The sequence below is a fragment of the Hemicordylus capensis genome, chromosome 5 (assembly GCF_027244095.1).
Source record: "Hemicordylus capensis ecotype Gifberg chromosome 5, rHemCap1.1.pri, whole genome shotgun sequence".
Lineage (NCBI taxonomy): Eukaryota > Metazoa > Chordata > Lepidosauria > Squamata > Cordylidae > Hemicordylus > Hemicordylus capensis.
In genome coordinates, this window is record NC_069661.1 from 85789411 (window position 1) to 85812962 (window position 23552).

The 23552-nt window shown below is 43.2% G+C and overlaps 2 protein-coding genes and 1 long non-coding RNA gene across 14 annotated transcripts in view; 1 reads left to right on the forward strand and 2 right to left on the reverse strand.

Annotated features, from left to right (window-relative positions):
• Nucleotides 1–7482: 7482 nt before the first annotated feature.
• LOC128326882 (uncharacterized) lies at nt 7483–9024 on the reverse strand. The gene is made up of 2 exons (XR_008308317.1): nt 8600–9024; nt 7483–7978 (listed from the first exon to the last, which is right to left on the reverse strand). It is a non-coding gene; the product is annotated as an uncharacterized LOC128326882 (long non-coding RNA).
• Nucleotides 8247–23552, forward strand: part of ING2 (inhibitor of growth family member 2) — a 38629-nt gene continuing 23323 nt past the window's right edge. The window contains exons 1-3 of one of the 3 annotated variants that reach the window (XM_053254715.1): nt 8247–8678; nt 10959–11625; nt 13411–14019. In XM_053254715.1, the coding sequence (XP_053110690.1) occupies nt 8432–8678; nt 10959–11625; nt 13411–13564 (1068 nt within the window). In that variant the 5' untranslated portion in view covers nt 8247–8431 and the 3' untranslated portion in view covers nt 13565–14019. Of the gene's footprint in view, nt 8679–10958; nt 11687–13410; nt 14020–23552 lie in introns of those variants that run through there. The other 2 variants (XM_053254716.1, XM_053254717.1) reach the window with 2 other exon arrangements.
• LOC128326880 (NACHT domain- and WD repeat-containing protein 1-like) overlaps nt 14169–23552 on the reverse strand; it is a 77789-nt gene continuing 68405 nt past the window's right edge. For 6 of the 10 annotated variants that reach the window (XM_053254706.1, XM_053254705.1, XM_053254704.1 and 3 more), the window contains 2 exons: nt 17664–17785; nt 14169–15564 (listed from right to left, as the gene is read on the reverse strand). In XM_053254706.1, the coding sequence (XP_053110681.1) occupies nt 15326–15564; nt 17664–17785 (361 nt within the window). In that variant the 3' untranslated portion in view covers nt 14169–15325. Of the gene's footprint in view, nt 15565–17663; nt 17786–23552 lie in introns of those variants that run through there. The other 4 variants (XR_008308316.1, XM_053254712.1, XM_053254710.1 and 1 more) reach the window with 4 other exon arrangements.

Below are 23552 nucleotides of genomic sequence, written 5' to 3' on the forward strand. Positions count from 1 at the left end.
CTTCCTACTTAAATGAATTAAACTTATTTCATTCAGAACTGGTTGGGGAACAACATAATTTTGAGTTAAGTTTTTATATATGCAGCATGAATAGACAATATAAGGTATAAATATTATCACTCTGGACTGAAAAAGCTTCCTCCCCAAAAGGTTAACTGTAAATCCACTTTTGCTTCCTCATGTGCACTATGGATGACAAAAGTGTATGAAGCCAGAACTTTGATGATGTCCAGCAGTTCCCATTGCTAAAAAGACAAGATGCCTTTTTAGAAGAAGAGTGACTTGCCTATTAGTGGGAACTGCAGCTGTGGTATGATCGGGCAAAGGTTTAGCTACTTTTCTATAGGAATAGAAAGACTAACACACACTAGGGGTGTGCACAAAACCGTCTGGCCCAGTTCAGTTAGAGGCCGAACCGGCCTCAAACTGGACTGTGCCCATTTGGTTTTATCCCCCTCAACTCCCGCCCCCCGGATGGCTGCGGGGGTGTGTGTGTGTGCGGGTGGATGGCGTGTCTAATATCGAGCTGAACGGATGGGGTTTGGCTTGACATCGAGCCATTGAACGCAACCTGTTCGCTAAACACATTCGGATTCGAACCTGTTCACACATCCCTAACACACATTACTGGCTTATGTATTGAACTGTACTCTATATATTCCAAGTAGAAGCACATCTGCATGAATATGGATAGAGAGCAACCACATCTGCATGGAGTGGAGATCAGGGTGGGTTGATTTAAATCAAAAAGCCATTTTGGAAGGGTGGTATATAAATCAAATAAATAAAAGCGAACATCTATTTAAATACTTAATTTAAATCAAGTTTCCCCTCTGATACTACTTTAAATGGTGCAAATCTAATCACTAAAACATTAATTTACAACGTCTTGGAGGGTATACTAAATGTGAGTTTTTAGATAACTTGGTTTTTACTAGTTTGGGGGGAAAGTACATAATACCTGGGTTCAGTGTTCCCTCTAAGGCATGTGTGTGTGCTCACACAGTTTTTGATGTCAGCTCAATTAATTTTAGATCCCAGTCAGGTTGAATCAGGAAGACCCCATCCTGAATGCACATGCGTGCACACTGCCTTGATACTGTTAATGAAACTGCCCCAGGGTGATTGGTGGACACCCTGAAATCTACCTTTGGGCTTGTGTGGGGGAAATTATCTCAGAAAGGAACAGTTTCGCATTAGATAATTTGCACAAAGTAAGGTGCAGCGGGGAAATGACTAGCAAGGCAGAGGTTGCTGGTTTGAATCCCCGCTGGTATGTTTCCCAGACTGAAACCTTATTGGGCAGCAGCAATATAGGAAGAGGCAACTCATACTGTGCTGGAGATGGCAATGGTAAACTCCTGTATTCTACCAAAGACAACCACAGGGCTCTGTGGTCGCCAGGAGTCAACACCGACTTGACAACACACTTTACCTTTATGGACTCAGGAAATGCCTAGACACAGACAAGATTGAAGTTTCAAAATAGGAAATTTATTGTAGGAAGGGGTACAAAGGAGAGAAATGTTTGGTTAAAGTACTATTACTATCAAAAATATGTTTAACTGCTATGAGGTGTTTTAGCTTAGAGTCCTAATTGTGTAAGTTCTCAGGCGGGCAAGAGAAAGAGGCTTTTAGAGGAGGAGGAGGGGAGGTTGGATCTAAGAAAGGGGAACAGAGATAGACTTTGAGCCCAAGGAGGGTCGAAGGCTCATATCAACTGGCCTGGATGGAGAGCTCTGGGGACCACCGATGAACTTTGTTCCTCAGGAACAGGTCGAACCAAGGCAGGTGCAGGAAGGTTGGAGAGGTTAGTCAGTAGATGTGTTTCCAGGAGGGTGCTTCCTCCATGGACCCAACTTCCCGTGGTAGCGAGGAAATCAGGCTGGGCAAGAAAGCTGATCTGGAAAATGGCACGAAATACTGAACACTGCTTTGCGTGATGGCCTGTGGTCGCCAAAAAAGCTGCTGGTAACTCCAAGAGAGCATAAAGATTGTAGGGAGCACCCAATGGAGTTCCAAGTGAAAGGCACAAGGTAGCATACTGGATCATGAAATTGGGAGTCCCCAAAATCATATCCTAGGTTCAAATGCCAATTGACCGTTGCTGTTTCACAGGTGTTGGGAGGGATGGACAGGGGTCACATTGTTGCTTATCTTTTCTTCCCGAGTGTGACAAAAGTGGGAATTGCCGAGGTATGTCAAGGCTCTTGTCATGAAAACAGAGTGCATAGACAGTGAGAAGGGGGATCTGCATAAACTGAAAAGTACAGTAATCTCATCAGTACTTTTGATGGGTGCATCTCTTAGGTTCCTAATGCTTTCTCAAACTCCTTTGTGGTGGGGGGGACTACCTCTGCAAGCCTTATTTATGTTCTTCCTATTGAGCTTATTGGCACATTAGCTGACTGCTGTCTTTTTTTGTGAAAGGAGGGGAAAGACAAGGCAGTTAACCCTGAGTGCAGAGTGGCCTTGGCAGAGAGTTAACCTCTTTGTGGTTAACTTCTGGGGTCTACTTAGGATGGGTTGTGTGTGCGCATCTGCTCCCCTTTACAATTTGCTTGTTAGGAACCAAATCTAGAGGTGACTAGCCCACTGTCACTAAGTGACCTGTCCCCAGGTGCTATAAAGGGAGAGCTCACGATGCTCTGAGGCTCCTAAGCATATACAGAGTGAGATCTCCAAGCCTGGAGACTCAAACACAAACAAGGGGGCTCCTGGGAGCCAGCAGAAAAGCTTTGCTGGCAACAATATTGCTGCTCAGAACAAAAGTCATTTTGCACACAGATGGAAACATGTAAAGAGAACTCTCTGTGGGTGTGAGAGAGAGGAAGGAAAGAGAAAGAAAGAAAAAGAAAGAAAGAAAAAAAGAAAGGGAAACCTATCAGTGCAATAAGGAGATACATGGCAGCAGCTTGGATGCCTTTATTTATTACCTAGGTCAAGCTGCCAGGCATCTCTTTGTTGCACTGATAGGTTTCCCATTTTAAAAAAAAAATCTTGGGAGGGAATTTCTTCAATTGCAGATAGGATTTTATGCTCAGCCATGACAGCTTTTCTGTGGGCGGGGTGTGTGTGGTGGGCGCAATATAGGAAGTGTGAACCGAATACTGCCTTCCCTTTTAATCCCACAGTTTCTTTTTAGTACTCCACCTCTTTTCCTATATCAGTTATCCTAACTAACATCTCTCTTGCCCTTGGCCCAGCCCCACTACTATATGATCACTACACAAGAATCCTATCCAGCCTTTGTCTTGGCACGTGGGACTTGAGCCTACTTAGAAACAGAGGCTGACAGCCTAAATAATGAAGTAGTACAGAAAGTTTTTTAATTTTTTTAATCTATTTCTATCCATCCTGAGTGGGATTGAAGCAGTGATGTAATTATATTTATCCTTGCTACAACCAAAGATGTGTGTGTTTGGTTTCTGTGGGGGAATATATTTTGCTGAAAATTGAAAGCAGACATAAAAAGATCATGACTAGGAGCAAGAGGGTATAGTCTTCACTGCAGCATTTTAAAGCACTAACAATTTGGCAGTACAAAAGGATTATTCCAGCGTGTTAGATATTTTTGAGTATATAACACTGGATAAAAAGCTTTTTCTTCCACACTTTTCCCTTCCACATAACTTTCTATTAATGTGCTTTGATACAGCACTTTGGGAACATCCAACTTCTTTTGCAATTACCTTTTGAGGCTTTCCCTCCTTATGGAGGGTGTCAATGATGGTTTTCTGCACAACTGTCAAGTCAGCAGTCTTTCCCATGATTGTGATTCCTAATGAACCAGACTGAGAGACCACTTAAAGGCTCAGGAACCCTTTGCAGGTGTTAGGGATTGATTAGCTGATTGGAGTGGGACACCTGGAGCCTAGACTGTTGAACCTTTTCACGATATTCTAATTTTCTGGGATTGTGGAATGAATGAAATACATTCTGAGTTGTTAATATAAACCACACTCAGCTGCCCTACTAATATGAAGATAATTAGGAGGTTAATATTACAGGCTGACTTTTATTAGAGAATATTTAACATATGGTTTACAAAAGCAACAGTGAATAGAATTAAGCGACTCGGTCCAAACTGTCCATCTCCTGTCCCACAATATTTATTTATTTATTTAATTTATATACCTCCCTTCCAAAATGGCTCACAATATGGCAGTAATCACTTGGCTACATTTGTATTGGCAGGAGATTTTTAAAATTATCACAAAGGTTATTCAGGACGGAGAGAACCGTGCTTGATTTTCTAAGAAGCGGTGACAGAGCCTTGTAAGTCCAGATGTGTTCAAGCTGGTAGTAATTATTGAGTCGAGTTGTATGAGAACTACTTTGCACACGCCTAAAAGTACCTTCTGTTTTGCAAGCATAATTTCTTGTATCGAACAGCGTCATTCTCAGCAATTAAACCACCCCCTTGCCATTTCTACATTTGAGAAAGGTCGCTGTTTCCTATTTGCCAATTCGTGTAGGGGCGGGGCGATAAAAACTAGTTTGCATAATTTATGTGTGCGACTTTAGCGTGCAAAAGGAATCGCCCTGGGCTTTTAAAACATAAATAGTAGTTTATTGACAAGGTAAATAGAACATTCGTAGGAATATGAAAGGGCTCAAAGTCAAGATTTAAAGTAACATAGGGTTCTTTCATATTATATTTTTCCTCGCTATAACCTGTAAAATTATCACATCGGCAGGGTTTTATAAGGCAGCTAGAAGTTCGAAATCTGTGTGGCGTTCTGAAGACCTGCTCTCCAGGCTACGCACAGAGGACGTTTGTTTCTCATGGGTCACGTGCCCGCCTAGGGGAAAGTCCCCGGACCCTGGGCAGAGAGTGCCGCGCGCTTTCCAGTGCGCAAAAACCCGTCTCGAAGGCTCACGTTATCTCCGCCAGGAAGTCCTTAGGGCCGAGCGGGTGAGCGCGAGAGGGGCCTCTCGTCAATCTCGATAGTTACGCAGGTAGTGCGCAGGCGCCTTCCTCCCAAAGAGGCCCCCGCACCAACAGAACGGGGCTCATTCTCAGAACGCCCGTTCCATTTTGGTAATTATTTTTGTTGTTCACAAATGCAATACCCGAAATGCAGACGAGAAAGTCTGAAGGAACAAAAAAAACCCAAGATGTTTTTGCCTAGAAGGCAAAACGCGTCCCATGGGTCCTAGCCGCAAAAGATACGATTCCCCCTAAGAAAACAGAATAGCTGTTAAATTGGTGTACATAAGGATACGTCTATAACGCCCACCGCCACTGCAGCTAAATCCAATGACTGTGCAAAAAGGCTGATCTTTGCATCGCCAAACAATATACTCCAGTAGTTAAAAGGAGGCAAGGTTTCAACATACTATACAAATCTATTCTTAGGCAAAAGTTCATTAATTACTAGATGTGTAGGCGAGCTGCATGAACAAACTGCAGCGGAATAGTTTTGGAGAATATACTCCACGTCCTCTGCTCCTCAATGCTGTGTTGGACAGCGATATAATGTGTAATAATATATTATATTTATATAATATTTTTGCGGATATGAAAAGGGAGCTAACCAGTCTGTGTCATGAACCCAAGTCTTGTCTTACGTCACTGTAGATACGTGTGACGACATTTTATTTTCGTCTTTCTGACTTGCTGGGAACGCCCGTTGTATTCCATACGCGCTAAAAAGTGCTTTAAAATCCGACAGCAAGATTCAGCCGAAAGAGGAAGTGAAGGAAGAGGAAGTGAAGGAAAATCAACAGCACGACGACAAAAAACAAAACAAAAAAACCGCGATGACACTTCATTTCATGAAGTTGCTGTGCAGGCAGCGGCGAACCTACAGGGTATCACTGTTCCACTTCCTACTCAATTCAAGTGGATTAGAAGCAGACAAACCTGAGCAGCGACTTCAACCTTAAAAAAAAGTTGTGTAGTCTGATTCAAGATTAGGGAGGAGAGCTGGTTTTGTGGTAGCAAGCGTGAATTGTCCCTTTTGCTAAGCAGGGCCTACCCTGGTTTGCATTTTGAATGGGAGACAACATGGGAGCACTGCAAGATATTCCCCTTGGGGATGAGGTTGCTCTGGGAAGAGCATCTGCATGCTTGCAGGTTCCAAGTTCCCTCTCTGGCAACTCCAAGATAGGGCTGAGAGAGATTCCTGCTTGCAACCTTGGAGAAGCTGCTGCCAGTCGATCAATCATCTTTATTACCTCATAGACCAGCATGAGATATAGGAGATGATTACAATGCAAAGTGTAATGCAGAGTGATGCATGGTGATACATTAAAAGACATATGGAGACATTGAAAGGTATTTAGGCACATAAAATGACATCAAAATAGCATTAAAAGGCCTAAACAGGCATAAAAAGGCATCAAAGGTATAAAAAGAATAAAAGGCATGATTGTCTAAAAGCCTAATTAATAAATTACTAAATAATCTATATAATTATTTCACTAAGCCGACCAGAAATGCGTGGGGATGTGGGGACATGGCCTGGCCAAGGTGAGGAAGCAGGTCCGGGCCGGCCGTGGTAAGGTGGTGGCTGGGCCGCCAGGAAGAATCAGCGGGTAGCAGAGGCCTGGCAGGGGTGAGAGGCAGAGGGCAGCGGAGCCGTGCCCGAGAGGAGCCCAGGTAGGTGCCGAGCCGCACTGCGCCCGGCCGGTGTGGAAGGAAAGCATGCTAGTGGCGCAGACGGTTGCAGGGAGGGCAGGAGAGATTGGAGCAGAAGGTGGGAACCACCGGCCCCAAAGAGCGCAGAGATGCTCTGTGTGGGGTTGGCTAGTGAATACTACAAGACTATGTAACGAATGTCAGATCAGTGAAGTAACCAGCCTAGATAACAGGAGGCTGTTGGTTCAAGTCCCCCCCAGGTGTGTGTCCCAGAATATGGGAAACTCCTGTATCAGGCAGTAGTGATATAGGAAGGTGCTGAAAGGCATCACCTCATACTGTGTGATGGCAATGGTAAACCCCTCCTACCAAGAAACCATGTGGCTCTGTGGTTGCCAGGAATCAACACCAACTCGAGGGCACAACCTTTATGTAACTAAAAGAACTATTATAAAATGAGAGGAGCCCAAGTCATTCGGGTGGTGCACTGTGTTGGATGAGAGCATTGTATCACACTGAAGCCTGTGGGAGATAAAACTAAAACTACTCCCGTTTGGCGCCCTATGGATTTTGGATGCTGCTGCACAGAACCCAGCAACACTGTATATAGTAGTAGGCTTAGAGTCAGAGAGCAGCATAGTGGCATAGAGCGCTCTTCCGCTGCCAGCCTGTATAGACAATATTAAGCTAGATGGACCAAACAGCCTGACCTGGTATATGGCAGCTTCCTATGTTCCTATCACTGGGAAACAAGTTCCTAGTAAACTTAGTTTTATTCTTAAGTAGGCATGCATTAGATTTCAGCCGAACACTCACTTTGATAGCTTTTTTTTGGTTGAAAAGTGGTGTATAAATATTTGTAGTGATAGTAAACAGAGAGACATGGAACACTGAAGTTGACGTCTGTACGTGGAAACGTCTGTTTTTTATTTGTAGATTTTAATTTTCTTTTAATCTATGCAATAAAAAGGTCTGGAGAGAAGAATCTGGTGTAGATCCATTATGCATATTGCGTCGCAGTCGCCAGTATATCAACCGATAGTAAAATAGCTAAAGGCTGCAATCCTGCAGTGTGCAGGGGCAACTCCCATTGAAGAAAGTGGTTTTTAATTTTGAAGAAATTCCTGCACCTCTCATTAATTTCAAATAAGACCTTATTCTAAGTGAGCACGTTTAAGCAAAGACTCCTTCATTCAGAACATTCCTTTTTCACTTTCCGCTTCTCCTCCCTCTTTTTTGTTTCCTTCGTTTCCCTTTCCTCTTTCATACGCGCGTGCCTGTAAGTTACAGGTATAAGAAGGCAAAAGGGAGGTGCACGCGTAGTCGTACAGAAGTGTTCGGTCGAGGCCGGTAACTAGCGCTTCACTTTCGTCTCTCCTGACAGCGGATTGCCTGGAAGAAATGAGTAAAGAGACGGGGAAGGCGGGATTAAACGTCCCATTGAGACCAGGCATGAAGGGACTGGAAGGAAGTGCCTCTTTTGACATTGTAGCGATGTCCCTTTAAGGAAAACTCCGCCTTTCATCCCCCCCCAGTTTGTCTTCTTACGTCACAGCCGACCGGACCAATAGGAGCAACTGTGATAGGAAGGCGGGAGAATGCGAACCAGTCGCGCCTTATAAGGACAAGGTCTCGCGCATGCGTAGTCTGTCAAAAAAGGGGGGTGCGGAAGGGAAAGGAGGCGGGGAGTTCTAAGTGAGAGAGGCGGGTGTCTCTTGCCTCGGCCGCGGTAGAGAAGCGGGGGGGGGGCGCTTTTTCTACCTTGCTCCCCCCTTTCCCACTCTCCTTTCTCCACGGGATCCGGGTTTGCTAAGGGAACAGGGAGGGGGGGTGTCACGTCGCGTAATGATGTTGGGGTCGCCGGGGCAACAGCCTGGGGGGGCGGGGTCTGGGGCGGCCGCGGCCGGAGCGGCTGTCTCTGCCGCCACTGCAGCTGGTGGGGCCGCGGGGGTTGCCGGCTTTCCGTGCGGCGGCGTCTCGGAGAGGTTCCTGGCGCGCTACGTGCAGGATTACCTGGAGTGCGTTGAGTCGTTGCCGCTGGACATGCAGAGGCTGGCCTCGCTCCTGCGCGAGATGGACACGCGCTGCCGAGGTGAGTGAGTGAGGAAGCAGCGGGGGCGGGGACGCTCTTGCTGCTGCTTCTCCTCCCCCCCCCCCGCCTGGCTGTCCTTGTTTCAAAAGGGGAGGGGCGGCTCACTCCGCCCCCGCCAGGCTGCTAGAGGGGCAAGAGAAAATGGCCACCCTCATCCCTCCCACAGACGCCGAATCGGAGACACCCGTCTTGGGACTCGGTGTGCCTCTGTGGTGGGGAGCTGGGTGGAAGGAAGGAGGAATGTGTCTCGGCCTTAGTGGAGTGGCAGCTTTCGTTATCCATCATGCCCTCCCTCCCTCGCCCCCACTCCCTGGCCTTAAGGGAGTTGAGGGGCTGCTGCGTGTTGTCTGGTGCCCGTTTTAAGTCTGAATGCTTGGGGGAGTCCACAATATCGTACTGAGGGTAGCCTCCTTAGGCGTGCATTGGCCAACAAGTTCTGAGCATGCAGCGCACATCTCTCTAGTCTAGCCCCCAAGGAGCATATGAGATACACTAGCCCCCTTTAAAAATTGCTGCACAATAGATATCTTCCTAAAACATTAAGCCAGTCCCTTTCAGTTGAGGTCTATGCTGATGACTGCTCACACATGCATAGCTTGAATGTTTTGTGCGTTCCCCAAGTAGACCGTGCTTTGCTAGCTAAGTTTCAGTGTCTGGTGAAAACTCGTTTAGTGTCAGCAGGCTGCTTTTAGCTTAAGAACACACTCAAGGTCACTTACCGTTTTTGTGAGTGGTTCCTCTTGCTGCCTTCCTACACGACCTTGAAGGTGAAGGCATAATCTCAGATTCCAGGGGTTCTGAAACTTGGGCCCCTAGATGTTGAGTTACAAACTCCCATCATCTTTGGGCCACTGGGACTTGTTATGATGTAGTTGTAGTTCAACAACATCTGGGTACCCAACTTTAAGAACCTCTGTCTTACTTTATTGTCTACTTGGATCCTTCTGGAATAAGCAAGTAGTAGCTTTTCTAGGCTAGTATAAGATTTTAGGTGTGTGAGACTAGGATCTGTGGTATGGTGCCTCCTCCCCAAAGAGAAATAATTGATTCCTTGCAGTTTGGTTTAATTACAGCTTCCCTGTAAAACGACAAACAGAGCAATATACAGTGTCTTGATGTTCAAAGTATGAATTAAAATGTAGCCTGCTTTGTCATGGAGATCATTTGTGGTTCCTCTTCCCTCTGTTTCACTGCTTGAAATTGATTTGTGCATCTTCTAGTGGAAGTAGGAGAAAGAAGTCTTGGAAATAAGTGCAGGTCAATCCTGGAAAAGGAAGGCTTTGATCCCTGTTGACTTTAGAAGATAGGGATTCACTCTCTCAGAAGAGAGGAAAGCTGGTCTAGTGATAGCAAGCATGAACACTGTAAAATATTCCCCTTGGATGGAGCCACTCTGGGAAGAGCATCTAGGTTCCCAGTTCCCTCTCTGGCATCTCCAAGATAGGGTTGAGAGATTCCTGCCCACAACCTTGAAGAAGCCTCTTCCAGTCTCTGTAGACAATACTGAGCTAGATAGCCCAATGGCCTGACTTGGTATATGGCAGCTTTCTATGTTCCTACTGTAAGTGCCATTGAATTCAGTGGGACTTAATCCCAAATTTGTGTTTGTAGGATTGCACCATTAAACTTTCCCCCCTGCCAAATAGCTAGGTATAGCTATACAGAGTATCCATGAGCATTGCTGAGTGCTCACAGCAATTTATTTTACGTTACATAAAATAAGCTTTTGAATTAATAAAAAATAAAGCTTTTTATAAATATAGATAAATATAGATTTTTATAAATCTCACAGCTTTCTAAATTTTATGCTAAGTAATTCCATTTTCTAGAGCAGTCATAGTCACTGGCAGCATTAAGGCTGGCTGGCTACATCCATCCTGCAAAGGCTTCCATTCCATTTCTGCTTCCAAAAGACACCAAACAATTGGATTTAAAGTGTGCCCTTCACCGTACTGTATTGGAAATAGATTTCTTCTGTCAACCTATATATTTCCATTAAATATCTCACTAAGGTTTAGATTTGGTATTCAAAATCTAAACATCTTGCTTTATAAAGCTGTTCATTTTTGCTTTCTCCGTTAAGTGATGTATTAGTCTCTCAGTGGTCTGGATAGCCTTTTAGTCATCTTGTACATTTCAAGACACCTGCCAGATTATGATTTTTTTCTTACAGCTTCTGGTATTCACTATTCAAATAAATAACATTTGTCAACTTGAAAACAGTGTCTTGAGCAATTCTAGTTTCTGCTACACTTATTCCAACTTCTTTTCTTCTGACAGATGCATTAAAAGAGATTGATGAAGTGTATGAGAAATATAAGAGTGAGGATGATCCAATTCAGAAAAAACGTTTGCAGCAGCATCTTCAGCGAGCCCTGATCAACAGTCAAGAGCTTGGGGATGAGAAAATTCAAATAGTCACTCAGATGCTTGAGTTGGTGGAAAACAGAGCCCGGCAAATAGAGTCCCACTCTCAGTGTTTCCAGGACCTGTCAGATACAGAAAAGCCCATTGAAAAGTCAAAAGTGGATACCTGTCAGCCAGAAAGATCTTCTCGAAGACCCCGCCGGCAGCGTACCAGTGAAAGCCGTGATATATGTCATATAGCAAATGGAATTGATGAGTATGATGATCAACCACCTAAAGAGAAGAGATCCAAATCTGCCAAGAAAAAGAAACGTTCTAAAGCTAAACAAGAAAGGGAAACTTCACCAGTTGACTTTGCTGTAGACCCTAATGAGCCAACTTACTGTCTCTGTGACCAAGTGTCTTACGGAGAAATGATAGGCTGTGACAACGAACTGTGTCCAATTGAGTGGTTTCATTTTTCATGTGTTGGACTCACCTACAAACCAAAGGGGAAATGGTATTGCCCCAAATGCAGAGGAGACAATGAGAAGACTATGGATAAGTGCACAGACAAATCAAAAAAAGATAGAAGATCAAGGTAGTTGATGCTCTAAATGGATTGAGCGGCTTGGTTTTTATTTAAAAAAACTGTTTAATAAGCAGACCAGTATTTTAGAATAATGCATAAAACTATGCAATAATTTTTAAAATCTACAGTACTAATAGAGTTAGTACTACTTGTGCTCTTTAATATTCTGCACTAAGTAACCAAATTCTCCAAACGGTCACACAGGAATAGCACAGGGGGAATTCAAGAATTCTGCTTCCCTCACTATTTTTAATTGCAGAATTATAGTGATGCCTGATGAGGAAGGACTGGAGGGGGAATCATGTTAAGACTGGTGTGTTAACATCTTTTGCAGTCATAATTTTAGTCAATACTGTATAGCTCATTCTGCTAAGAATACTTTGGTTCTATGATGCTTTTAGTCTTCAGAGTCTTAAAGGTAACCTTTCAAATTGGGGTCTACAATCTAGCATTTTAAGGTAAAAGCTTTACCTTTTTTCAAGGTAAAAAACCAACTTGCTTCTTTATTGCCTTTCATGTGATCTTTGTATATGTCACTAACTTATTTATGTTAATCTTGTGGTGGTGGGGTTAGCAGTCTGTTTAGAAAGCGTACGTTAAATGACAAATACTGATGGTTAGAAGAATTCCACTCAGTATTTATAATGGCACTCCTGAACTGAGTCTTGTTGCGTTTTCTTATTCTGCTCCCTAATATCTTTTAACTCCTTTTGTACTATCTTGCCACTAACATCTTGAATGATAACAGGAACATACAATCATGTAAACAATTGAGAAGTTTAGAGGTACAATGGATGCGCGAGAAATGCAATATCTATCAGTCTGTGCACAAGTTACCACAGTTTACCTGAGCTAGTATGTTAAATGACTTTGCTCGGACCTAAAGAGTCTGGGGAGCAGTAAAGTGCAGTAGGCAGTAAGAAACTACTGCACTCCTTTTATAGAGAAGTACAGTGAATAGAAAAAAGAAACGCTTCTCAAAAGTTTAGTAGGTTTAATATAACTTTGCAAATAAGGATCCAGAACATATTTCTGGAGCAGTCGATAACTGAAGGTGCTGCAAAAGCAGATATTTTTAAAATGGAGTCTCTCATGCCAGATTTGATGATAAACAGCAGTAGTTGTAGTCTTTCTGTCTAACACTACTGCTGTAGGTTTTTCCTGACAGTCAGTATTTTTTTTCCTCTCTGGCAGGTCAAGGGTTCCACTTGCATTTCATGGGTATTACAGTGTGCATGCAAGGCAATAGCAATGTGAACTATGGATAAACAGCCCAAGAACAAATTACTCTATCTGTTTGCATTCTTGTTTCTACATTGATAAAATAACATTTGTCAGTTAACATTTATTAGTTAACATTTATTGTGTTCACTCATATTTATTGAGCTTTGCCGAAGTTCTGGGTACTAAAAAAATTTGTGTTTTTTCAATCTGTAGCCCAGATACTTCACTTAAGATGGACAGCTTCACTTTGTAAGGGTGAGAAACAATATCTCTGGAACCTTACAATATTGCTTACCTAATTAGAAGCTGCTTTTGTTGCATATCTGGAAAATCAGCTGAATCATTCCTTCTGTGCTTTGTAGAAGCATGACACTTGTTTCAACCTAGCATAACTCGAACACATGTCTCATGAATGTCATATTTGCTGGACCGATCATGAACAATCCCCCAGTCAAATACAAATAGCCTTCTTCCATAAATATTGTGTTCTGTTGTTAAGAATCTTCTTAAGGGGAAACAATTGCAGGTTCATAATCTAGTTGTAATTGTGTGTTTATTTTGGATGTCTAGCTGCTTTTGTTTCCTTGAGCAAAATCATGCAGTGGAAAAGATGACAAAGTCCCAACTACTAGCATGCTGTTGCAATTATGCTCTCCTCTCCCATCTGAACCAGAGAAACAGGGTACGTGTTGTCAACTTGATGCCAGTTGTAAGCAAGATTTGAAAGGGGTTTAATTTTATTGGCAAACATATTTTTAACACATTCAACATGTTCCACTTATAAAACTAGTGTATTCAGCTCTCTTCCTAGGCACAATAATTCTGCAACCAAGTAATGGTGTGCATGTCTGCACAATTCCTAAACTCGGAAAGCATTGACTGGTGTCTGCAGTTCCTCATGTCCCCTCTACTTCTGCTGGAAACCTGACCTTCAGCCCTACTTGAGCAAAATAATGTTTCCAAATTTTAAAGAAACTGCATCATTGCTATAAAGTTCTACTCTGATTCTTTAAAAATAACTTGCTTGTTGTGGTTTGACAATCTCCCTCTTGGTTCTACATTTTGTAAACCTGAGCGCACATAATTGAGAACTGTGCCATTAAAGTGTACCAACTATTTGGATCTAATATTTCGCATGCAATGGTTTGTGAATAAAAACCCTTTTGGTTGTAGAAGTGGTGCACAAATAGTTCTTTCTTCTTTTATTCCCCTCCTCTTCAGGGTGTGTGTATGTGTGTGTTCCAAATGCCTGCTCAGGCTGGGATTGCAAGAGCCCCACGCCCAATGCAGAAATCATCTCTGTGCATTCAGAAGGCTGCTAAAAATTTCCTGTCCCACTGTTGTCCCCCTACACTGTATCAAATACATTCTAGAGTTATCTCTGATCTTCAGGAGTGGCTTTTGGGTATGTATGTGGGGAAGGCCTGAAAAGGCTCAGTGATGCATGGAACACTGCATGCAGCCCCCTAGATCCTGGCCTTGTTATATTGTTCCTGAATATTGGACAAGAGTCTTGAATAATAGACATAAAACACTTAAGTTGAGGCACCTGAGCTGTAGTGAAATTCATCACATGTTGCATGCTTCTTGGGCTTCATCTTGACTTACTCAGCTATCACTGCATGATATGCACACACACCTCCCAGTTCCTAAAATTTTGCTGGTGTGGGACACCTGCAAATGCCAAGAAGTCTTTAAGGTTTGAGAGGATTCTAACAAGTTGCTTTCCTTTGAGTCTACTAAAATAAGCAGAATATCTGATAGAGATGGGGGTGAAGAGTACCATCGACATATATTTTAAAATAAAAATAGAATGTGTTCTATGTTATGCAGAACAAACTTAAAATTTGACAGTGTATATCAAGGGGCTTTAATAGGAAATACATTTATGACAATTCACTGACACTATAGTTTAACTTGCCTACTTAATGCAAGTCAAACCAATCTAGTATCTTTGTATATCACAGAAAGAAGTTGGGCTGATCCAAAATAACTAACGGCAAATTTCATAAGAAGTTGTTTTTGCATAGACTTCAGATAGAACCAGCACCACCTGATCTCTCATGGCAAGAACAGAGCATTCACTCTATGCTTCCTGCAAGCAGGTACTCCACACAAAGCCAGCTTAACTATGTGCTAGAGAGGGATGGCTGTGGTTTATGCTGATTCATTTATGCAAATAAGTTGCACCAACTCATTCATCTGCAGCCAAACAGGAATAGGAGGAAAGGCACCCCTATTATAAAATAGACTTTGAAATATTTAGAGCAGAGAGAAGTTGTCTTGCTCCCTTTGCCATGTAACTACTTAAAGAAATTTTTGTTGAAGAGTGGTATAGAGATATTCTTAATATCTCTACAATATGAACTAAAATATTTTTATTTTAGTATCACTAAGACTACTACATATGTGACTCTTTAAAATTCTTACTATACGGAATACATTTTCAGATTATTGCTAAGTTATCTTGCTTTTAAGAATGGATTTAAGTAACTTCAGGTTCTTCTTCGCTGCTTGTAGATTCTTCTCCAAACAAATCTTTTCCTGTTGAGCATGTGGCAGTGTTGATGCTCAGCATTTTCAAAGTAATAAGAGTAGGACTGTCACTCAAGCCTAAAAGAATTGTCTTTTTGTCAAATGCAACTGTCAAGCATAAGATTTTGCTATCTGGTGTAAAGATGGATATAACTGTGCCATTTTCCAAGTCCCAGAGACTGACTTCACCTAAAAGAAATACATACATATAATATTACATTGTGTCCTACTCAAATAGTACACTGACTCCTCTCTTCCTCAAATGTAATAACTCACTTGATGCTTTGATTTAACCCATAGATACAAAATGGATACCAACAGACATTTCTTTATGGCTTTGTCATTTGTAGCTTCTACAGTAGTAAACAGCCTAGTCAACACATTCATGCTTAGAATGTTGAAATAAGAATTGGTCATATTTAGTCGTTTATGGCATTTTGACAGTAACATTTGCTGCCCGAAACTTCTTCCACTCGGCTGGAAGTATTCTGTCCTGTTCAGCTATAACCTTATCCTTCATAAGCCTCAAACTTAATATTATTCTCTGTATGCTGCTGCTTCCTATGTGCTCCCATGTCTAATATAAACTACATATATATAAAGCTTTGTATTACACAAATTATAAGCTGCCCTGTGAAATCCACAGGCCAGACACTTAAATTTAACTTCTAATTTATTTTGAAAGTTTTGTGTTCATGCATTTAGACACTACTGCACCTATGTGGCTGGGCTGTATGGTAGAAAGAAAGGAGCTGTCATTGCTGCTAAAGCCTGGCACAAGAATGTGGTCAAATACACACATGCAATATGCAAGCACATAAGAGAGAGCCCAGGGCTCATGGATTCTTCTATGGATGGGTTTATTTTATTTATATCCCACTCTTCCTCCAAAGAGCTCAGACCTCTTTGTACATGGTTATGCTTATCCTCACAACAACCCTACAAGGTAGATTAGGATGAGAGAAGTGACTGACCAAGAGTCACCCATTTTATTCATTCTTACATAGGCAGTAGTGTGGGTAACTAATGGCTGACTAAATCCAGTTTGCTGCCATTACATGTCATCTTGAGATAACTACATAAAACCAAGTACAACATGAGTTATTCTGAAACTTTCTTGGGGTCACAAGTGTAATTTTGATTGGAATGCAATAAACTGATATGGTAATCTTACAGCCATTACTGTATATGTACAAAGAGGCATCTAGATAAAATGTTAGCTTAATTCTGACCCCACAAAACAATCTTTAACTTGAGAACATGCCATGGGCTTGTGCATTTCCTCTTCCCTTTCTTAGGTGGTATGTAAACTGGGCAAATAATTAATGCTAATCAGGGACATAGATACAATTCCAAAAGTATTTTCCATACTAGCACATCAAACTAACTTCTTGTTTTACTGTGAGATGTGGAAGATATCTGGTAATTTTCCAGAATTGTTTTCCAGAATTGCCTCTGAAGAAGAGACAACCGCAGCTGATGAATCTACTTGGGAATGGTTGAAGAATTAAACATAATGTCTCCTTTAGGGTGTCTTGTCATATAAAGAAATCAAGACACCAGTCTCAGTGAAGCCTTTTTATAAGCCAGCTTTTCTATCATTACTAGGGATGGGTCTGGACCGGTCCGGAGGCCATTGAAAAGGCCTCCGGATCGGTCCGGACCTGGGTGGTTCGGTTCGGGGTGGGGGGTACCTTTAAGAGTGGCGGGAGGGTTTACTTACCCCTCCCGCTGCTTTCCTGCTCTGTTGCCGTAATGTCCAAAGTAATTGGGGCGGCAGGATACCTCCCTGCCGCCCCTTCCCCGACGTTGCTGGGAAAACCTCCCAGTAGTCCTTTGCGCGCGCGCGCACATCACAGAGACGTGAAGCGCGAGCTCGTCTCTGTGATGTGCGCATGCGCAAAGGACTGCTGGGAGGTTTTCCCAGCAACGTCGGGGAAGGGGCGGCATCGTGCCGCCCCAGTTACTTTGGACATTATGGCAACAGAGCGGGAAAGCAGTGGGAGGGGTAAGTAAACCCTCCTGCCGCTCTTAAAGGTACCCCCCACCCCCATGCCGGACTGCAGTTGGTGGCTCCGTGCATACCCCTAATCATCACTTGTTCAGCTAAACACTGTGAGCAAATAAAGCCACCATAAGAGAAAATTGCATTGAATTAGCTACAAGCATAAAGTAACAAAAACATTTGTGTGTGTATGTATATCTATACACACACACACACACACATATATATATATAGAGAGAGAGAGAAACCAAAAGCTACAATTTCAGAACATAAATTCTCAAACCTGCAAGCAGGATTGCCTTTGTCTGTTCTAATATGTGTAGTTTACTGTTCACATTCAGATGCAGACCTTCATAACCTTGAATTAACTTGTGTCTGTGTTTAAATGGATCCCAAATTTTAATTCTAGAAATAATAAAAAAGAGATTTCCATCAGTTCCGTAGCACTCAGTTAACAGATATATTCGGCAATAACTCTGTATACAAAAGCTGTTGTTGAGTAAGTTTAGTTTACATGTTGTTCAAACTTCCTGTTTAATGGCCCCTTGCAAGATGGGAAAGTTGGCAGGCCACGCAACGGTAACATTGTTTCTAGCGATCAAAGTGCAGGTGGTATTTTGTGAAATACTACTGTAATTAATTCATAGTTCACTCCAGGGGTGTATCTAGCATAGGGCAGGAAGGGCACGTGCCCCAGGCGCCACTTGAAGGGGGGTGCCATTTTTTAAAATTAAAATTTTTAAAATGGCTGCTGAAAACAAAATGGCTACTGCGCATGCTCAAATGGCTTCTGTGAGGCCCTAGGCCATGCCAGGCCTCGCAGAGGCTATTTGAGCATGCACGGTAGCCATTTTGTTTTCAGCGGTCCTTTAAAAAATATATTTTTAAAAATGGTGCATCTGAATAACTTGTATAACAAGGGATATTGTCTAGAGAACTATGCAAGTAGTTGCATGCCTCAGGGCTTTCTGCTTTTGTTTCTTGCTGTAACTTTCTCCTCCCAGCCACATGGTAAATGGCTTTTGAAACTCCTTTGAGTTTCAAATGCAGTTTGTGATGCAGTGAGGCCATCTGGAATGCACCATCCCTTGAACTTGCCCAAACTAGGTCTCTGGCTCATATGAACAAATGGCTATATACCTAAATTAGAAACACTGCCTCACTAGGCGTTAGTAATTGTAACTTGCTCCTGTTGTACCTGAAGAAAGGCCAGGCATGGAGACAGCCAAATGGTGGCCTGGGTCTGTCCCTGCCTGGCGGCCCCTCTAGCAACATCCCATGTGCATGATGTCACATGCACGGGGCATGGCATGGGCTCCATAAGAGCCCCAAGAGAACTCCCCACGCCCAGGCTCCGGAGAGCCCCGAACGAGCTTTCCCCTGTCCTTTTCAGGCAGTGTTTCCCTTTCTCTTCTTCCAGTGAGGGAGCATGCAAAGGGGCGTGACACTCGCAAAGGGGGCATGGCCTCAAGCTCTGGAGAGCCCGAGTGAGCTCTCCCCTGTCATTTCAGGCAGTGCTTGATGCCTGACATCTATTACCCTTTCTCTCCCTCACTGGAGGAAGAGAAAAGGAAATAAAAGGCTGTCAGGCAGCAAACACTGCCTGAAAAGGATAGGGGAGAGCTCACTTGGGGCTCTCTCGAGCTCAGGCGTGGGCAGGGGGAGTTTGCTCAGGGCTCTTCCAGAGCCTGAGCCACACATTCCTGTGGGCTTTGACCGGGGAGACCCAAGTTCAAATCCCCATTCAGCCATAAAACTAGCTGGGTGACTCTGGGCCAGTCACTTCTCTCTCAGCCTAACCTACTTCACAGGGTTGTTGTGAGGAGAAATTCAAGTATGTAGTACACCACTCTGGGCTCCTTCGAGGAAGAGCGGGACATAAATGTAAAAATAAAATAAATAAACCGGTCCGTACAATGGTGGCTCCGCCCCTGAGAAGGGCTATGAGATCTCTTCCAGCAGCAGCAGTGGGGCTAATGCAATAGTCAAGGACAAGGGAGTAGCTAGGAGAGAGGGGGACAGTGTTTACCCCTCTCCCCAGCAGTCCCTTGCAGTGAGGGAGATAATGAAGAAAATAGGGAGGAGGGGCTGGGGGCCCCGGGCTCTTTGAACCCATCCGTTCAATTATAGCTACACCCCTGGTCACGGAATAAACGGTTTTTCATGGGAAGTGTATGATACAGTATTGGGAGTTTTCTTGAAGCTCTTCCCCTCCCCACCCAGATTTGAAATTCACATGTTACCAAGCTCACAAGTGCTGGGTGGTGGTGGTGGTGGGGGGAGAATCAAAATGGCCAATTACTTCAGTAAATTGGCTAGATGTCTATTAGTAATGTTCTTTGGAAAATCAGTTGGAGATCAATCATCAGAAAACAAAAATTCTGATTTTTCCAAATATGTCATACAATAAATTGGTCAGTCAGGGGTAATAGAATCAAACATGTGTGCCTTTAGATATGGGGGGGGTTGTTTATTGTTATGGGCTCTTGGAAGCCCCATACCAGTACTACCATGCAGTCAGCTCAGATGAGTTCTGCAGCTATTTCAATATTATTTTTGGTAAAAGTGGAGAATTGGTGCCAGCTGCTTTGAAGCTGTTCGAGGTCAAATTCTTGGCCCAAATTTTATATTCATTCATTCTCACAACTGGGAATTTACATCAAGCACAAGAAGATTGAGATTGTTTAAACTAAATTCTTGAGGGCAATCCTCGGCACACTTAGATGCGTGTCCAATGCAAGACTGAGATAGAGACTCTAAGACTTGAGGCAATGGCATGGAACTTGATGGGTGAAGCTTAATCTGTGTCCTGTGGAATTGGCACCTGTGGTCCTGGTTGATAACTACAGATCAAGATGGGAAATGGTACTCGGAGAGTAACTTCTCTCCTACAGACTGTTCCCAGAATACCTGTTGTCCCTAGGCCTAGCCAAAGCTAAGAAGGTACTTGTGCAGAGAATAGAGGACATGGAATGCCAAAATGATCTCAGTATGATCTCTGATTCCAACCAGAGTATTACTTACTATTTCTAAGCTACGCAGAGCATTCTTCAGAGCCAAACATGAAGGGTTCCCCTCGGCAATACTTTTTGGCAGATATAATAAAATGTCCCAAGCAAACAGGACCTGTCCTTGTGGAGAAGGAATGCCTGAGACAATACAGCATGTTCTTTTATATAGGTGAAACTCGAAAAATTAGAATATCGTGCAAAAGTTCATTAATTTCAGTAATGCAAATTAAAAGGTGAAACTGATATATGAGATAGACGCATTACATGCAAAGCGAGATAAGTCAAGCCTTAATTTGTTATAATTGTGATGATCATGGCGTACAGCTCATGAGAACCCCAAATCCACAATCCCAGAAAATTAGAATATTGTGAAAAGGTTCAACAGTCTAGGCTCCAGGTGTCCCACTCCAATCAGCTAATCAATCCCTAACACCTGCAAAGGGTTCCTGAGCCTTTAAATGGTCTCTCAGTCTGGTTCATTAGGAATCACAATCATGGGAAAGACTGCTGACTTGACAGTTGTGCAGAAAACCATCATTGACACCCTCCATAAGGAGGGAAAGCCTCAAAAGGTAATTGCAAAAGAAGTTGGATGTTCCCAAAGTGCTGTATCAAAGCACATTAATAGAAAGTTATGTGGAAGGGGAAAGTGTGGAAGAAAAAGGTGCACAAGCAGCAGGGATGACCGCAGCCTGGATTGTCAGGAAAAGGCCATTCAAAAGTGTTGGGGACTTTCACAAGGAGTGGACTGAGGCTGGAGTTAGTGCATCAAGAGCCACCACACACAGACGGATCCTGGACATGGACTTCAAATGTCCTATTCCTCTTGTCAAGCCGCTCCTGAACAACAAACAACGTCAGAAGCGTCTTACCTGGGCTCAAGAAAAAAAGAACTGGTCTGTTGCTCAGTGGTCCAAAGTCCTCTTTTCTGATGAGAGCAACTTTTGCATCTCATTTGGAAACCAAGGACCCAGAGTCTGGAGGAAGAATGGAGAGGCACACAATGCAAGATGCTTGAAGACCAGTGTGAAGTTTCCACAGTCTGTGTTGATTTGGGGAGCCATGTCATCTGCTGGTGTTGGTCCACTGTGCTTCATTAAGTCCAGGGTCAACGCAGCCGTCTATCAGGAGATTTTGGAGCACTTCATGCTTCCTTCCGCAGATGAGCTGTATGGGGATGCTGACTTCATTTTCCAGCAGGACTTGGCACCTGCCCACACTGCCAAAAGTACCAAAACCTGGTTCAATGACCATGGGATTACTGTGGTTGATTGGCCAGCAAACTCGCCTGACCTGAACCCCATAGAGAATCTATGGGGCATTGCCAAGAGAAGGATGAGAGACATGAGACCAAACAATGCAGAAGAGCTGAAGGCCACTATTGAAGCATCCTGGTCTTCCATAACACCTCAGCAGTGCCACAGGCTGATAGCATCCATGCCACGCCGCATTGAGGCAGTAATTGCTGCAAAAGGGTCCCAAACCAAGTACTGAATACATATGCATGCTTATACTTTTCAGAGGTCCGATATTGTTCTATTGACAATCCTTGTTTTATTGGTTTCATGTAATATTCTAATTTTCTGGGATTGTGGATTTGGGGTTCTCGTGAGCTGTACGCCATGATCATCACAATTATAACAAATTAAGGCTTGACTTATCTCGCTTTGCATGTAATGCATCTATCTCATATATCAGTTTCACCTTTTAATTTGCATTACTGAAATTAATTAACTTTTGCACAATATTCTAATTTTCCGAGTTTCACCTGTACTGTTCCTTTTACAGATTCACATGCCAGGCTGATTACACTACTGTTATTGAAAGAGGCCAGGTAGGGATGAATCTTATTACACACGATTTCTCCTCTCTGGTAATACTGTAGACACTACCCGAAAGGTAGCTAATTTTTGTTTGGCAGCTATTAAAACAAGGCAACAAAGGACCTCCAATGAGATTTCATTTGATTCTGTATGCGAGAAGTATCATTATCTTTAACTTGACCTATTATATATATTGTGTTTTGGGAAATATATTGGGAAATTACAGGCTGGTTAGCTTAACGTTCCAGGCAAATTGATGGAAAGCATCCTCAAGGATAAAACTGTAAAGCACATAGAACAACAGGCCCTGCTGGGAGAGAACCAGCATGGCTTCTGCAAAGGGGAATCTTTCCTCACAAACTTTTTGGAGTCCTTTGAAAGTGTCAACAAATGTGTGGATAAAGGTGATCCAGTTGACATAGTATACCTGAACTTCCAAAAAGCTTTTGACAAAGTTCCTCATCAAAGACTCCTGAGAAAACTTAGCAGCGATGGGATATGGGGACAAGTACATGTATGGATTGCTAACTGGTTGAAGGAGAGGAAACAGAGGGTAGGGATAAATGGAGAGTTTTCACAATGGAGGAAAGTAAGACGTGGGGTCCCTCAGGGATCTGTACTGGGACCGGTGCTTTCTAATTTATTCATAAATGATCTAGAAGCAGGGGTAAGCAGCGAGGTGGCCAGATTTGCAGATGATACCAAACTCTTTCGGGTAGTGAAATCCCAAACGGATTGTGAGGAGCTCCAAAAGGATCTTTCCAAACTGGGGGAGTGGGAGACTAAGTGGCAAATGCGGTTGTGTTGGCGAGTGTAAAGTGATGCACATTGGGACGAAAAACCCCAACTTCACGTATACGCTGATGGGATCTGAGCTGTCGGTGACTGACCAGGAGAAAGATCTTGGGGTTGTGGTGGACAGCTCATTGAAAGTATCGACTTAACATGCGGCAGCTGTGAAAAAGGCCAGTTCCATGCTAGGGATCATTAGGAAGGGGACTGAAAATAAAACTACTATTATAATGCCCTTATACAAAACTATGGTGTGGCCACACCTGGAGTACTGCATACAATTCTGGTCACCACATCTAAAAAAGGACAGTGTAGAACTGGAAATGGTGCAGAAGAGGGCAACCAAGATGATCAGGAGCCTAGAGCAGCACCTTTCTTACGAGGCAAGGCTACAACACCTGGGGCTATTTAGTTTAGAAAAAACATGACTGCGGGGAGACATGATAGAGGTCTATAAAATCATGCATGGTGTGGAGAGAGAGAAATTCTTCTCCCTCTCACATAACACTAGAACCAGGGGTCATCCCATGAAACTGATTGCCAGGA